The sequence below is a fragment of the Carassius gibelio genome, chromosome B2, assembly GCF_023724105.1.
Source record: "Carassius gibelio isolate Cgi1373 ecotype wild population from Czech Republic chromosome B2, carGib1.2-hapl.c, whole genome shotgun sequence".
Taxonomy (NCBI): Eukaryota; Metazoa; Chordata; class Actinopteri; order Cypriniformes; family Cyprinidae; genus Carassius; species Carassius gibelio.
In genome coordinates, this window is record NC_068397.1 from 11,818,380 (window position 1) to 11,832,093 (window position 13,714).

The 13,714-nt window shown below is 35.6% G+C and overlaps 2 protein-coding genes across 4 annotated transcripts in view; both read right to left on the reverse strand.

The window, feature by feature from the left end:
- Nucleotides 1–92: 92 nt before the first annotated feature.
- Nucleotides 93–4,865, reverse strand: gfi1aa (growth factor independent 1A transcription repressor a). 2 transcript variants are annotated; one of them, XM_052548184.1, is made up of 7 exons: nucleotides 4,694–4,865; nucleotides 2,637–2,800; nucleotides 2,361–2,546; nucleotides 1,600–1,982; nucleotides 1,113–1,250; nucleotides 861–1,026; nucleotides 93–716 (listed from the first exon to the last, which is right to left on the reverse strand). In XM_052548184.1, the coding sequence occupies exons 2-7, from the start codon at nucleotides 2,740–2,742 to the stop codon at nucleotides 538–540; spliced, it is 1,158 nt and encodes a 385-aa protein (XP_052404144.1). In that variant the 5' UTR covers nucleotides 2,743–2,800; nucleotides 4,694–4,865; the 3' UTR covers nucleotides 93–537. The 2 variants fall into 2 exon arrangements, with proteins under 2 accessions (XP_052404144.1, XP_052404145.1); XM_052548185.1 differs by lacking the exon at nucleotides 4,694–4,865 and adding an exon at nucleotides 4,503–4,680.
- Nucleotides 4,866–5,505: 640 nt separating this feature from the next.
- The window catches only part of evi5a (ecotropic viral integration site 5a), a 15,274-nt gene continuing 7,065 nt past the window's right edge, over nucleotides 5,506–13,714 (reverse strand). For both annotated transcript variants that reach the window (XM_052549582.1, XM_052549581.1), the window contains 6 exons: nucleotides 13,673–13,714; nucleotides 13,319–13,456; nucleotides 13,077–13,226; nucleotides 11,204–11,350; nucleotides 10,000–10,083; nucleotides 5,506–6,031 (listed from right to left, as the gene is read on the reverse strand). The exon at nucleotides 13,673–13,714 is cut by the window's right edge and continues 78 nt beyond it. In XM_052549582.1, the coding sequence (XP_052405542.1) occupies nucleotides 5,942–6,031; nucleotides 10,000–10,083; nucleotides 11,204–11,350; nucleotides 13,077–13,226; nucleotides 13,319–13,456; nucleotides 13,673–13,714 (651 nt within the window). In that variant the 3' untranslated portion in view covers nucleotides 5,506–5,941. The remainder of the gene's footprint in view (nucleotides 6,032–9,999; nucleotides 10,084–11,203; nucleotides 11,351–13,076; nucleotides 13,227–13,318; nucleotides 13,457–13,672) is intronic.

The following is a 13,714-nucleotide window of genomic DNA, read 5'->3' on the forward strand; positions in this document are numbered from 1 at the left end:
TTCCAGTATGTTACATGCAAATGCAAAGTAAATGCTCTTGATGACATCAGGACTTTTTTCTAAACAAATTTATTTAACCTCAAAATGCTTTACAACACATTGCAGGTTATATTTTTAAAGTAGTGGATAATTTTGTACTGTAATGTTTTTTTCTACAACATAAATTAAATGTTATTGTTTGACAGGTACATTGTTAACAAGTTGCTGTAAGGATTGCAACCATCACAAGAATATGTATTTACAGACTTGATGAAATTTTTCACCTACATATTGATCTTATGATGGAGCATTTCATTTTAATCCATTTAAATATTTAATACATATTTTGAAGTAGAAATATAAGAACCAATATATTTCTATTTTTTTTTTCTTTTTTCTTTTTTTATTAGTACTTGGCAAAGATAAAATATCACAGCTTGTTACAAAAACACGGGAATTGAAATCTCTGACAGCTAAATGTCCTTAATCCATAAAACCACACAATATTAGGCTGTCTTCTAATTCTACAAAGTGTCACATGTGCAAACAAACAACTAATTATTTTAGTCCATGTTGTGTTTCTTTGTGCCTCCTCAGATCTACTTTGCGCTGAAAGCCTTTGCCACAAAGTTCGCATCCAAAAGGCTTGAATCCTGTGTGTTTTCTGCTGTGTGTGATGAGGTTTGAACTCTGACTGAAGGCTTTGCCACACACTTGACACTTGTGGGGCTTTTCTCCTGTAAAATGGATGAAGAATAGTTTTTTTTTCTGTATTTAGTCTCAGCAAAACTTTGACTCACATAGACAAACCCTTCATCACTGCACAAACAATATTTGGCAGAAAAATGTATATGCATTATTTTAATGAAATATAAATGTACCTGTATGAATGAATGTGTGTTTTTTCATATCCGATTTCTGGTGGAATCGTTTGCCGCAGTACTGACAGGGATACGGTCTGGTGTCGGAGTGGATGAGGAGGTGCGTGGACAAAGTGGATGACCTCTTGAAGCTTTTGTCGCATATTTTGCAGCTGAAGACCCTTTCCTGCAGGGAAAAAAATAATAATTTATAAGTTTTTCTATTCTGGCAGAATTTTTTCATATTTTGATAATGCAAGCATAGGCCCCTACTTGTGAATGTACAGCTTTATGTTGCTCCAGGCTGACGGCGTGGCCGAAGGTTTTTCCACAGGTTTCGCACGCAAAGGGCCTCGTGCCACTATGTGACCGCCGCACATGAACTTCTAGCCCATGAGGGGTTGAAAACACCTGTTTAAGAACAAAAGCATGTTTACAACTGTTTAAAAATCTCTGATTTTAAACAGTCATTTGATAGCGGCAGACAGGCTATAGGCTATTTCTATCAGCAGCTTGTCCTTAACTCTTCGCGCCAAATGATCTATTAAATTCATATAAAGTAATAGGCCTAGTTCAAATAAATAAACTTACATTTTAAGAAATTCATAATTACTAGGCTATTTGTCTAGAAAACAATTTTCCAGTATTTATGTATATAGGCTAGTAGCATATTTAAGCCTTTTCACACCAACAACTTCTTGGTTAGCCTATAGCCTGGAAAAAATATTTTTAGTAGTTAATAAATAAGAAATGTTGATACCTTAGTGCATTTAACACATTTGTACGACCCGTTTAGCTGAAGACGCGTGCACATAATATCAGACTCCGAGTCCATTTCTGCTACTTTGGTTGACATCTTGATGTCGGCATAAAAGCCTCTACTGTCCAACAAATTAGTGGTCAGAGAGCCATAGTCCTGGTAAAATCGCCCGGATTGTGTTGGTTCAATGAGTAGATGGGCACCCGGCTTTCTGTCCATGGCATCGTACACCCCCACTGATGCCTCTGATTCCACAGAAACACGATTGCAGGATTGAATGAGGTGTCTAAGTTCGGATGTTGAATGGGCCCAAACATACGGACGGAAAGTCATATCAAAGGGCTGAGAGTCATCTGGAGAAGACACTGGGCATTTATCCAGATCTAGAGTGAAATGTTTTAAAAGGAAAGCATTATGAGTATTGTGCACATTAGCGTTTTCATAACTGCAAAATCAATACAAAAAAAGTTATAAAGCTGTCAAAGGGTCTGTACCCTAAAATATAGGTACGCCTTATTTACCCCTAAATGGGAGCCTACATTTTAGTAAAGGTGCGTAGGTTACCTTAAAACATTAAAAGTAGTCTACACATTAAGTCATCTTTTTATTATTATTTTTAATATATATTTATTGTTTAGTACATATCTGATTTAGATTAAGTGTAAAAACTATGCATTGGCAATTAATTGTAACAATTGTCATGCCAATAAAGCACATATTGAATTGAATTGAAAGAGAGAGAGAGAGAATGACATGTCAACCTGGAGAGGTTCCCGATGACAGAGGTCTCCAGAAGTCCTCATAGTCGGATGAACGGTCACACACACTGCCCTCGCAGCTCAGCGGGGACTGCTGAGAGGAATGATCTGCTGTGCACACCATGCTTGCCTTCGGGGAATTATTGCCCACCTCCACTGGGCACTCAGGGATCTGCCCCATTTGACTTTCTAAACACAAAAAAATTCACAATGCAATAGCCATCTTTATTTTTAAGCACGCTTTTTAATGCCTGATTTACTTGGACCTATAGTTTGTACCTTGGCATGTGAGAAGTTTCTCAATTGGGATGCAGATGTCGTCCAGGTAACGGGGTTGGTGATAACTGTGCGCCCGTTTGCTCTTCACCAAAAATGACCTCGGCATGTTTACTCACGGTTATCAGGTTCAGGGTCACCAATCACTCACGGCTCTCCAATCCTGCCTAAAAATGGAGCAAAATGGAGTTAGATCGAGAGCACCGGTGTGAAAAAATTTGCACCTGTACACCTGATCTCCACAGAACTCAATAGAAAATCTCTACCATGCAGCCTTTTGCAATCAAAACCTCCCAAATAAAGCAAAATCGATTTGAAGCTGAGGCACTCCACAGCACACTTTGTTATAGGCTCCCTCTTGGCAACTTGATCTCAACGCCTTGTTTAGTAAACTGATCCTCTGTCAGTGAGATATAGCCTACCGACCTCACATCACTTCCAAGTAATGGCCTGCAATGGAGCCCAGGGTATTATTGCCAATAACTAATTGGTTTTGTTTTAGTCGTTAATAACCTGATGTCGAGACTTACACTTAGACTTAGACAAGAGGAACATCAAATGCAAGTACATACAGTTTCAAAAAGCAATGTAGCACTGTATATTTTTTCCCTAATAACAAGGATGTGTTATTAAATTAAGACAAACTTTTTGGGCTATTTGAAAAGGTTACAATTATGAATAGCACCTTTATTTATGTCTCACGTACAATGGCATGTTATTCAGGTTTTGGGGTAATATCACAGTTAAAAGAAAAATTAAGTAGTAGACTAGCTAAAGAAAATATTTAATTGAGTGTTCTCTGTACATTTATATAGCCTAGTCACTACATTATAGGCGACCTCTGCTCATTTAATTCTGTTGGAAAACGGCAAAATGTTTTATAAAAAATGACAATTGTTCGGTATCCATGAGCTATATTTTCACGCATACAGACCTACATGTTACATTCAAAATTAAATAATTGGCTTTTGTGTATGTAATTGTACTAGAGCCAAAAGAAATTATTATAATAGCTGTTATCTGGAAAATATTTAAGTTGTAGTTCATAATTTATCTTTTTCTGTTGACTTTCTGTAAAAACCTGAGAAGAAACATTTTTAATTAAGTAGGTCTATATGCTATTTTACATCAACAGTTTTTACAAAAATACTGCTCCAAAGCAGTTTTATACATTGAAAGCAAAAAATTAAATAAAGGAGACAGCGAAGACAAGAATATGATGCAATACATAGCCTACGTACAACATATCTTTAGGCTACCTTATGCTTATGAAAAGGGAAGGAACAATAAGTATAAATAATCAAATAAAAATAAAATAAAACAGTATAAATAGGAAGTATGCTTCACAAAAGCCCATGCTTTTTATTTCTTATGTTACAGTTAAACTGAGCCTATCAAAAAATCTAATAGCGATTCATCTCATTATTTCATTATTATAAAATCATTATATTGTTAAATTTCGATCAAATGTTATCTTGCCCTTTTTGTTTAATTTCCATTTTCTGTTTCATTTTACATTTTTCTTTTAATCTGACATTTTCCCCACACCCCCTAGCACCCCCTTGCGGTCCCATGGGGGTCCCCGGACCCCAGTTTGAAAACATGTAATGTTCTGTCTGCAGCTGAATCAAAATTTAACCACACTGAAAGACCAACGCGGAGGTTGTATAAACTGGCTTACGTGATGTTGAACTAAGGTACTAGCAGTCAGGTCGTGAATGGGAAAAACTTTGGTGCACCGGCTGTGCACACTCAAAGTGTGTAACTACTAGTAGGGTACAGTAGCCTATCTCTGAACATTTCTCCATAAAGTTAGAATTAGCCTACCAAGCAAAGTATGTGCAGAAACTAAAATTTCTTCAAACTTACCTCCGTCAAAGCGTCAAGATAACTGAAACTTTATCCAAAGCGACTATTTTTTAAAGTTATGACACCTGCCTTCTATTCGAATGAAAATCCAATTACAAATCGAGGTAAGAGAAGTAATGCATCCAAAAAGATTAAAGTCTGTTGCACGCTGTCGGTCTAAACTGACTGTCCTGAGTCAGGACGGGACTCACCTGTTGCGCTGCGCTGTTGAGCTCCGCTACTGATGACTGCTGCGCGTGACCTGCCTCCGCGCAAACACGCGCCTTAAATACACATTTTAACTTCCTGAACGCGACCGTGTTTGATCGTGTCTCACAAACATTTCACCCAATTTTGTAAGTCCATGCAGCGACAACTCAATGCATTTGAATGACAGTTGAAAAAGAACATAAATGGTTGTTCTATGAACTGCATGTTATGATGTAGTCTGATTACTGTAGACGCCCATTGTGATCTAAATCACATTAGGATTTTTGGTTTTGTCTATGTGGGACGATTTTATATTTGCCCGAGGTGTGGTTTTCTGCAATTATTCTTCCAGAAATAACATTTCAGCCAACGCTGGGTGTTACTGCATTTTCAAAAATACATTCAAATGCAATCCATACATACAATGACTTGAAAACACCTCTTCTGTGATGAACGTGTTTTCACGTGTTTTCACATTTTCGAATGAAAATACATTTTTAAATTATATTTGTAGGTTCGAGAGATGAGGTTTTATGAACATAAAGAAAGTACAATAAAAAATAAAGAGATAATAATAATAAAAGAAAAGCCAGTTTAAAAAATATTAAATAATCTTGTATTATAATCACTATACCACTGACCATACACAGTGTGAAAATTATAAAAAATGAACTGAACTGATATTTTTATATTAGTGCTGTTTACTGCATATTGATTAATATACTGACATTGACATAACGTTTACAAAATCCTTATACATTTGAAACAGCGGAGAGAAAACCTGGAGCCTTAAACACAATAAACTACAGTGACACTGGATCAAAACAGATTTATTTGGCTAAAATCACCGTTGTTCAATCAGTCGGATTTTCAGTACAGGTAACCAGTATTAAGATATTTGAGGCTAACCAAGACTAAAACCTCTTTTACAGTGTGGCAGTACTTAAGTGCTTTGTGATGTTTAGACCTACTTGAATGTTAGATCTAAAACATTTAACAACTTTTTTTTTTTGGTAAGAATGAGAAATCTTGCTGTCACTTTCAAGTGTTAATGGCAAAACTGTCACAGTGTGTCTCTTCTCATGACACTTAAAGTGTTGCAGCATGTTTAACAGCTGGGGCTGTGAAGACTCTCTCATAGTAAGACACTGGAGCTGTGGGTAGTGCTCTTAATAGAACATCTTCAGTGTCTCACCGGATGGCGTGCTCCTGGAGACAGGATGACGGGACGTTAGGGCAGCTCTCCATTTTTAGGTGTCATTGTGCTTCAGAGAGGTGGATGTGGAAGGCTTAGGTGTGGGTTGAGAAAATGACGTAGTATGTTTGGAGAGGCTTTGAATCTGTAAAGTATAAGATCAATCCTGTATTACACAAAGACTGCATAATCCTACTGATTGAAAAAATTATACATAACCTAACAGTTAAGGGCTGATTGTATTGACACTTAAGCTTTAATGGGATAATCCATCCAACAATATGGTATCACATTGTCTCAAACGTGTATGACTTTCTTCTGCAGAACACAAAATAATTTGCACTTAAGGAAAAAGTCATATAGTTTTGGAATAACATGAGGGTGAGTAAATGATGACAGAATTTTCATTTTTAGGTGAACTATCCCTTTAAGACACACAGCACTAATGTGTCTACACAGACATGTGTATATGCAGAATTACCAGAATTAACCACAATTGCCACTGAAAGTGAAAAAGATGTCTCACATATTTAGGCAAAAAAAGAGTAGTGCAAAGTGCATTTTTAATCCTTTATTTTCTTGCTTTTGATAGGTCTATTAATTCTTAATATTTTGTTGCAGGCCTAGTAACAGATTTAGAGGTTTTGCTGAATATTTAGTAATATTGTAAGTGTTTGTTTTTGTTTTTTGAATGAATAACAAAAATAATAATAGGATGACTAATTATTCTACTTTAAATGCATTTAAAATATTGATGATTTTTATTTACATTTCATGTATTTTTTTCATTATATTTTTAAATTAAAATGAATTAAAATTATGTATTAAAATTGATTTGAACATTTAAACATGTTTTTAATATTCTGCTACCATGGTCTGCTTAGAATTGATGTTATGATGAAAGCCCAACTCGTTTGTCCTCTGTCTTCAGTCCTTCAAGACTAAAGCAAATAGAAGTATAAAGAGCAAATGCGAAGTCAAAGTACAGACACAGTCTCTCTCTCACAGCGTAGCACAGAGTGTAAACGTGACAAACCTCCTCTTCCTCACATCAAGAACAGGAAACCAAAGACAGTCTTAAACAGACACTATGACTGTAGCGATAGGTCAATACTTCTGAAACACTGACGTATTTTTTTCTTTCTCTGCTTTCTTCTAGGGCAGAGACTTTCTGCATGTCTTTAAGGAGTACGTGATTGAAATAGCTGCATAAAGTAGTCGTGATAATGGTTTGAGGTTTCAGGGTTCTGAGAGCGTTCACTTTTATGAGAAGAAAGAATGAGACATATACAAGCTTTCACGACCACAATGTTATTTCTAAATTTGAGACTACAAGCTCAACCAGAGAGCAATCAGAGATGGCGCATGGCTTAGCAGCTCTTTAAATAAGGAGACACTGATCATAGCCACACACATCTCTCAATTCAAAACCACGCATGTGGGAATTAACGTAGAGAATGCATACATTCTTATTGCTGTTTAAAACACAACAGCATTATATTTCTACATCAGTACAGACTGATCTAAGAACTTCTAGCTATCATAGAACTCTAACACAATTGCACAAAGAGTTTTTATATGTTTATAGAGTGACTATAACATTTATGTGCCAAACACAATGCTATCAGTAACAAACCAGATTATGAGAATCCATCTAATTTAATCAGACTGGCTCCCCTTGCCACCAAAACCACAGAAAATCAGTCAGCAAGCAGGAGGCGTTTAGGGGCTCTCACACCTACAGTCTATCTGATAGCGGCAGTTTCTCACCAGACCTCAAACCACTGGCAGTGTTTCTGTTTGCTACAGATAGGAAGAGTAGGAAACATCATGGGCAAATGTATGCAGTAGAATCAAATCTACAGGAAAGTTTCTCTTTGTAAAATCAAACTTCTTCATATATTGGGGGAACAAATCCATCAAGGAATTAAACAATTTATTGGTTTTGAAAAATGCCTAAGAAATGTGTGTGTGTGTGTGTGTGTGTGTGCCTGGTATTCATCACGTTAAAAGGACCAAATGTCCCACAAGGATAGTAATACCAGCAAATTTTGAGGAATTTTTTTTGAAAATCTAAAAATGCTAAAAGTTTTTTCAATTTTGTTTTTCTAATAATTTATTCATTAATATATTTAATTTTTTTTTTTTTTTATTAGAAAATATAAAAATAATAAATGAAAAAATATATATTTTTTATTTTCCACTTAGGACTGAATTTTATTGCTAAACATGAAAACACTATAAACAGATAATAAATGCAAGTGACATCGCAAATAAAGTATATCAAATGAGTTGCAGTCTGAAGTGTTGTAGAGCAAAGGTTTTCATGGCAAGTAGTCCAAATTTGAAAAAAGAGTTTATTAGAGTAAAAATTATAGATTTTATTTGGAAACATTCTAAAAGTAATACTGATGTTGTTTTGACGTTGCTTTTATTAGAAAAAGATGTAGGTTTCAGGCTGCAGTTTTTTACATCATAAAAGGGGTTAGAAATCTGTGTATTAATACTTACAAAGGGATTTTTTTTTTCTTGCTGTGTGAAATCACAAACTAAAACTGATGATTCATCCATATATGTTAGCTGCAGACTGGTTGTTTGTCACATCATGGCTTTATTCTCTTCTTGTTGCACCATGTGAACAGCAGTTTATCTCACTAGCACCTTTTTGACAATGCTATGTGGCAAGACAATAATGAACCAGGCAGCACGGTTTACCGGTTACAATGGGAGGAGGTCTTCCGTTATCTTTGTAATCAGCTATGCTCATCGTGAACCTGCACGCCGGGGTTTCTGGTTGTAAATCTACTGAACAGTAGGGTGCTACAAATCACATGGAGGCAGACGCGTTGAGAGGTGCTAAGAGTTTCCTGGCCATTGTGTGGCTATTTGAGAAAATGTTCTCTCAATAAGGAGAAATTTGGCTCCACAACATGTGTGTAAGATCATGGCCCTGATGGCTTATTGTGACACGTGTATTTGACAATAATTTCATTTCATGTCAGAAGTTTCGTTTTGGTTCCTCTTTGCCTTGATCTGTTGAAGTACCTAGCATTAGCATCCTCACATGTGTATTAGCTTCACTCAGTAGCTTCTGAAAGTAACACAGAGTCTAGTTGTAATCTGCAGTTTCTCTGGACGATTTAGTTGTCTGGGTGCACCACCTCGGCTTGACAAGATGTGTAACACATGTGGCTAGCAAGTGACAATCAAAATTAAGAAAATCTTTACATCTCAGAATAAGCTGCAGTTTAATTTCCTTGCTTAAAGGCATCATGAAATGAAAATTCATTGTCTATTTTGAAACTGCATGTTATCCGAAGTAAGCTATTTTCTGTGAAAGTGTGAGCACAATAGGCAAATAATATTAACAGTGCAGTAAACTGTGTATTTAATATTATAATGATAAATGAAAATAATATGATAATAAATACCAGTTTGCAATATATATATATATATATATATATATATGTTTCTTTCTTCTTCTTTTTTTTTTCGTAAAATGTTAAAACTCCTGACTCTACACTGTTTCTTTTACAACAATGCTTAGGAACATTCATGCCAAGAACAATAAATAGAAAGATAACTATTATGATATCTATATTATCGTCCACCTCAACCTCAATGTTTTTATAAGGTTCTGTTGTCCACTGTTTTACATTCTTATGCTCTTTAATGTTGAGCAGATTCTGATCATTCATCAGTGGGTAAGAACGTTATAAAAGAGATTCAGACCATATTGTTCCTCTGTGTTGGACTTTTCTATTCTCACAGAATTAAAAGGATTATTCAAACTTTATAGTTATAGTTATTGTTTTAGTCATCGTCTTTGGTTTTGACAGGACTTCACGCTCTGATGTACGCCACAATACTGAAAAAAAAAGCTGTCGCTACTTCTGTATCATCGCAACTTTAAACCTTCAAAAGGCTTAAACATTCTATTATTAATTACTCATCGTCATGTCATTCTGACCAGAAATATTGATTGTCCAATCACTCATGAGCAAAACTGACATTCAGTCTGTAAAGCTATGCATAAGTATACACGGCTGGGCCTTCTGAAGTGCAGAAAGATGTGCACCTGATGTGCCATGAAATTACAAATGTCAAACATACTTGAATTTGTAACTCTGTGATCTGCTTTTGAAGAACTGCAATGATGGACAAGTTTGCTCCTTCTTTGTCCTGCTTTTCTTTTCGCTGGGGAAAAGGTAAACATCTCTTAAATTCACTGAAGCACAGCAAATTAAATCACAATATGAGCAGACATGTAACATTCAGTCTTTAGAAATTAGACTAGCCCATAAGGTGCAGAACTCTTTTGCATTGACATTAATGCAAGCAGTTGTCTGTTTCACATAACTGTAAAGTGAGATACAGTGTTGGCATTTTCTTGCAAAATCACTTCTGCATAAAAGAGCTGATAGACAAGTGCAATGCGGAGGCCTGGTCTGAGTGTGTAAACTACGCCAGCATCTGAAGATTTGGCCAGCAGAGTGAGAAAGATGTTATCATAGATCTGCTTCTAGAAAAGCAGAAGATACCGGTTCCCTCAAAGCAGTTTGGGTGATCAACAGACAGGCCACTCTTGCACATGTGTGTCATATGTCGTGTGTGATGAATAAATGGAACAGTCGCTGATCTGAGTTTTACAAATGAACTATCCTTTGTTTTTGGACTGTGATTAGAGCTCATGGAAAGGCTTGTATATTGTGAGATGCTTTCATTTCCTCTGTCAGTGACTGTCAGTCAGAAAATGAGTTAAAGGAATATTCTGGGTTGCTAGTTATTTGCTCAGTATTTTGGTATAATATTAAGAATTAAAAAAAAATCACAAAACAAATTTGGTGACTTACAATGGACGTAAATGGGGCTAATATTAGGAGGTTTTAAAAGTAGTTTAAAAATCCATTAATTTTACAATTTGTGTATTATTTAGTGTTAATCATGTTAATGCTCGTATTGTTTATGTCTTGTGGCTGTACTGTCGAAACAGTGTTTTAGTATTTTAACATGTACAAATTGGCCCAATTCACTTCCATTGTAAGTGCTTTACTAACACAGATTTCTGCTTTTATGAAGAAAAATGTAGACGATTGGGAATCACTTTTTTTGGTTTCATGCCAAAAATACTGTCGACTACGCTTAACTTATGCTCAACCTTAAATATTCCTTTAAAGGGTGAGTGAGAGAAATGTAATGATGCTCTATGTACAGACCAGGATTAATTTAGCCTGAAGGAAGTCAGAGAGGGTAAATGACACTGTAATTAGACACCTCCAGACTGTCAAATAGCAGATGATGTCAGGTGTGGTGTTACCTTGTATTGAACAGTTGAAAACTGCCGTCTGCTCTGTTGTAATTGGCTACACAGATCTTGGTTCTGAGATGTCAGCTCTTGTAGATGATCTTGCTGGCTGTTTATGTGCGCTTCAATTTGTTTTAGCTGGTTACTGTAAATGTTGTTCTGTAGTGAGAAGAGAACCGTTAAAATAAGAGGATTGAATTTTAGGTCACATTAACAATAGCAACCCCATGTCAGGACATAGTTTAGCATAGATTTTCAGTACCAACTGTGTAAGTGATTTCAGTTTGTCAGAATCTGATTTAGGTGTCCTGTCTTTCGCACCCGCAGACATTTCTAGACATCTTTGTAATGTTTCCCAATCAGAGATAAGAATCATTTTGAAATCTCAGGATGTTTCATCACGATGCAATGACATTTACAAATTCTCCAGTTGGTAAATGAAATAAACAAATCATAATTAATAAAATTAAAAATCATAATAAACATAATTACCGAAATGTTAAAAAGGTGGTTTTATCTTAAAAAAGACGGAAAAGAAAACAAATACTGAAATACTTAAATGCAGTAGGACTAAATCAAATGCAATTATTATAATAAATGATTCTGTAGTGAAAAAAAAGTTTTAAATTACTTAATTATATATATTAAACTAAATAATATTATATATTACAATAATATTACATGTTATTTAATATTATGTAACATGCTTCAGCAAGCAATCCCATTTTTCATTTTCCTAGTTAATCATTGTGAATAGGCCTAACGAATCCCCACCAGCCACATTTACGCACACTGGAAAAAACTGGTGTAGGATTCACTTTTACGAAGAAAAATGTTTAACTATAATAAAGTAACCTACATTTCACTAATAATTAGGCCTAAACAAATGTTAATGTTAAGTAACGTTGATTTCAATATAAAATTCATAACGTTAGAAAAATGAAAACAGGAAACTAATTAATACATTTCACATTTGAAACTTATTAGAGCCCATGGTTTTCCAGCATTAATGTTCAGTCGAAAAGTTGGTTATTTCTGTTGAAATTCTCCAAAATATTTTTGGTCCATTGTTTCATAACGTAGACTATTTTTTTACAATAAAGTTTTTTTATTATTCCGTTTCTGTGTGTGTGTGTGTGTGTGTGTGTGTGTGTGTATATATATATATATATGAGCAATATATATATATATATATATATATATATATATATATATATATATATATATATATATATTGCCCCAAACGATCTGATTGGGGCTATTTCTTTTCTCTCTCTTTCCCCCTTTTTCGGAAAGATAAAGGTAACAAATACAGCAAAAAGACAGTAAGCGTCATTCTTTCTCTATCACGCAGAGCGACTGAAGCGAAACGGATTGCGCGATTCACACAGCGCTGCTGCCTTGATCTGCGTCGTGTGTCAGCGGCTCGTGATGATCCGTGCGCGCACCAATGGTTTGTTCAAGCAACGCTACTAGCACGGCTTAATTCCCACACTTAATGGTGTTTATAGCTTCTGAAAAAGAATTATCTCAGCTTGCAGATCTGTATGCAAGTGAGAAAGAGAAGAGAGGACCTTTATTGGTTTATTAGAGACACTCAATTTTGAATCTAGGCCAGGCTTTCGTTATTCACCCCTCAGTGATTATCCCCGTGCATGCATGCAAATGCAAGAGTGTCACAGGTTGTTATAGATTTTTTATAATATAATATATAATTTATATATTGAATGCACTTAATATTTTAGTGTATTTAAGTGTCAAATTTGTACTTAAAACCAGTTCCATGAGTAAACGATCGGAACTAAGCGTTCATTGCTCATCTATACCACATATTGCAGTGCAAAAAGTTGTAAACCATCAGATATTATCAGCTGAGTGTTTTAACCTCTGTCTGCAGCTTCATCAGTCTGTGGCGGCTCTCTTTGAGTGCGGCTTGAGTGAGTGTTTCCTTTAGTCTTGTGCTTAACAGCTCCACCTGCAGTTCATTTTGTGCGCTGCTGACCCTTTGCTGACCTCCGCAATTCACTTGCTGCCTCTGGGAGAGAGACAGTGAGGTTTTGATAAACCCTTACTTATGGTATGTCGAACACTGAATATCTACTTTTCTCTACCACCATCCAAAGTTACCTGCCATTTCTCCTCTAGATCTTTAATGTGTTGTTTTAGCACTCTGAGTTCAGTTAATGCCTCTGCTTCCTGCAATCTATGGCTGATCAGCTCCGTCTGAAGATACATCACACTGTCCTCATTAGACGCAGCTCTGCTCTATAACACAGACACACACACAAAAAAATTAATTACAGAAGCAACCACAAACCTGTCTAAAAATCAGCATGTGATGTCTAACATGCTTTAACTCACTATAGTCTATGAATAAACTTAGGATGACCTATTTTTGTCTTGTACTCTAAGACTGCGCTTAATACTTCATATTGATATGTGTAAAACATATTTGCATGAAAGATTTGACTTAATTTTGACCTCTTCCATCTGCAGGATGTTTGCCTGCATCTCTTTTAAAGC

Coding starts and splice junctions, on each gene's coding strand:
- gfi1aa (XM_052548184.1), bottom strand. CDS start 2,742: ATGCCGAGGTCATTTTTGGTGAAGAGCAAACGGGCGCACAGTTATCAC. Junction 1,983..2,360: donor GTCATCGGGAACCTCTCCAG/GTTGACATGTCA, acceptor ATTTCACTCTAG/ATCTGGATAAATGCCCAGTG. Junction 1,251..1,599: donor AATGTGTTAAATGCACTAAG/GTATCAACATTT, acceptor GTTCTTAAACAG/GTGTTTTCAACCCCTCATGG.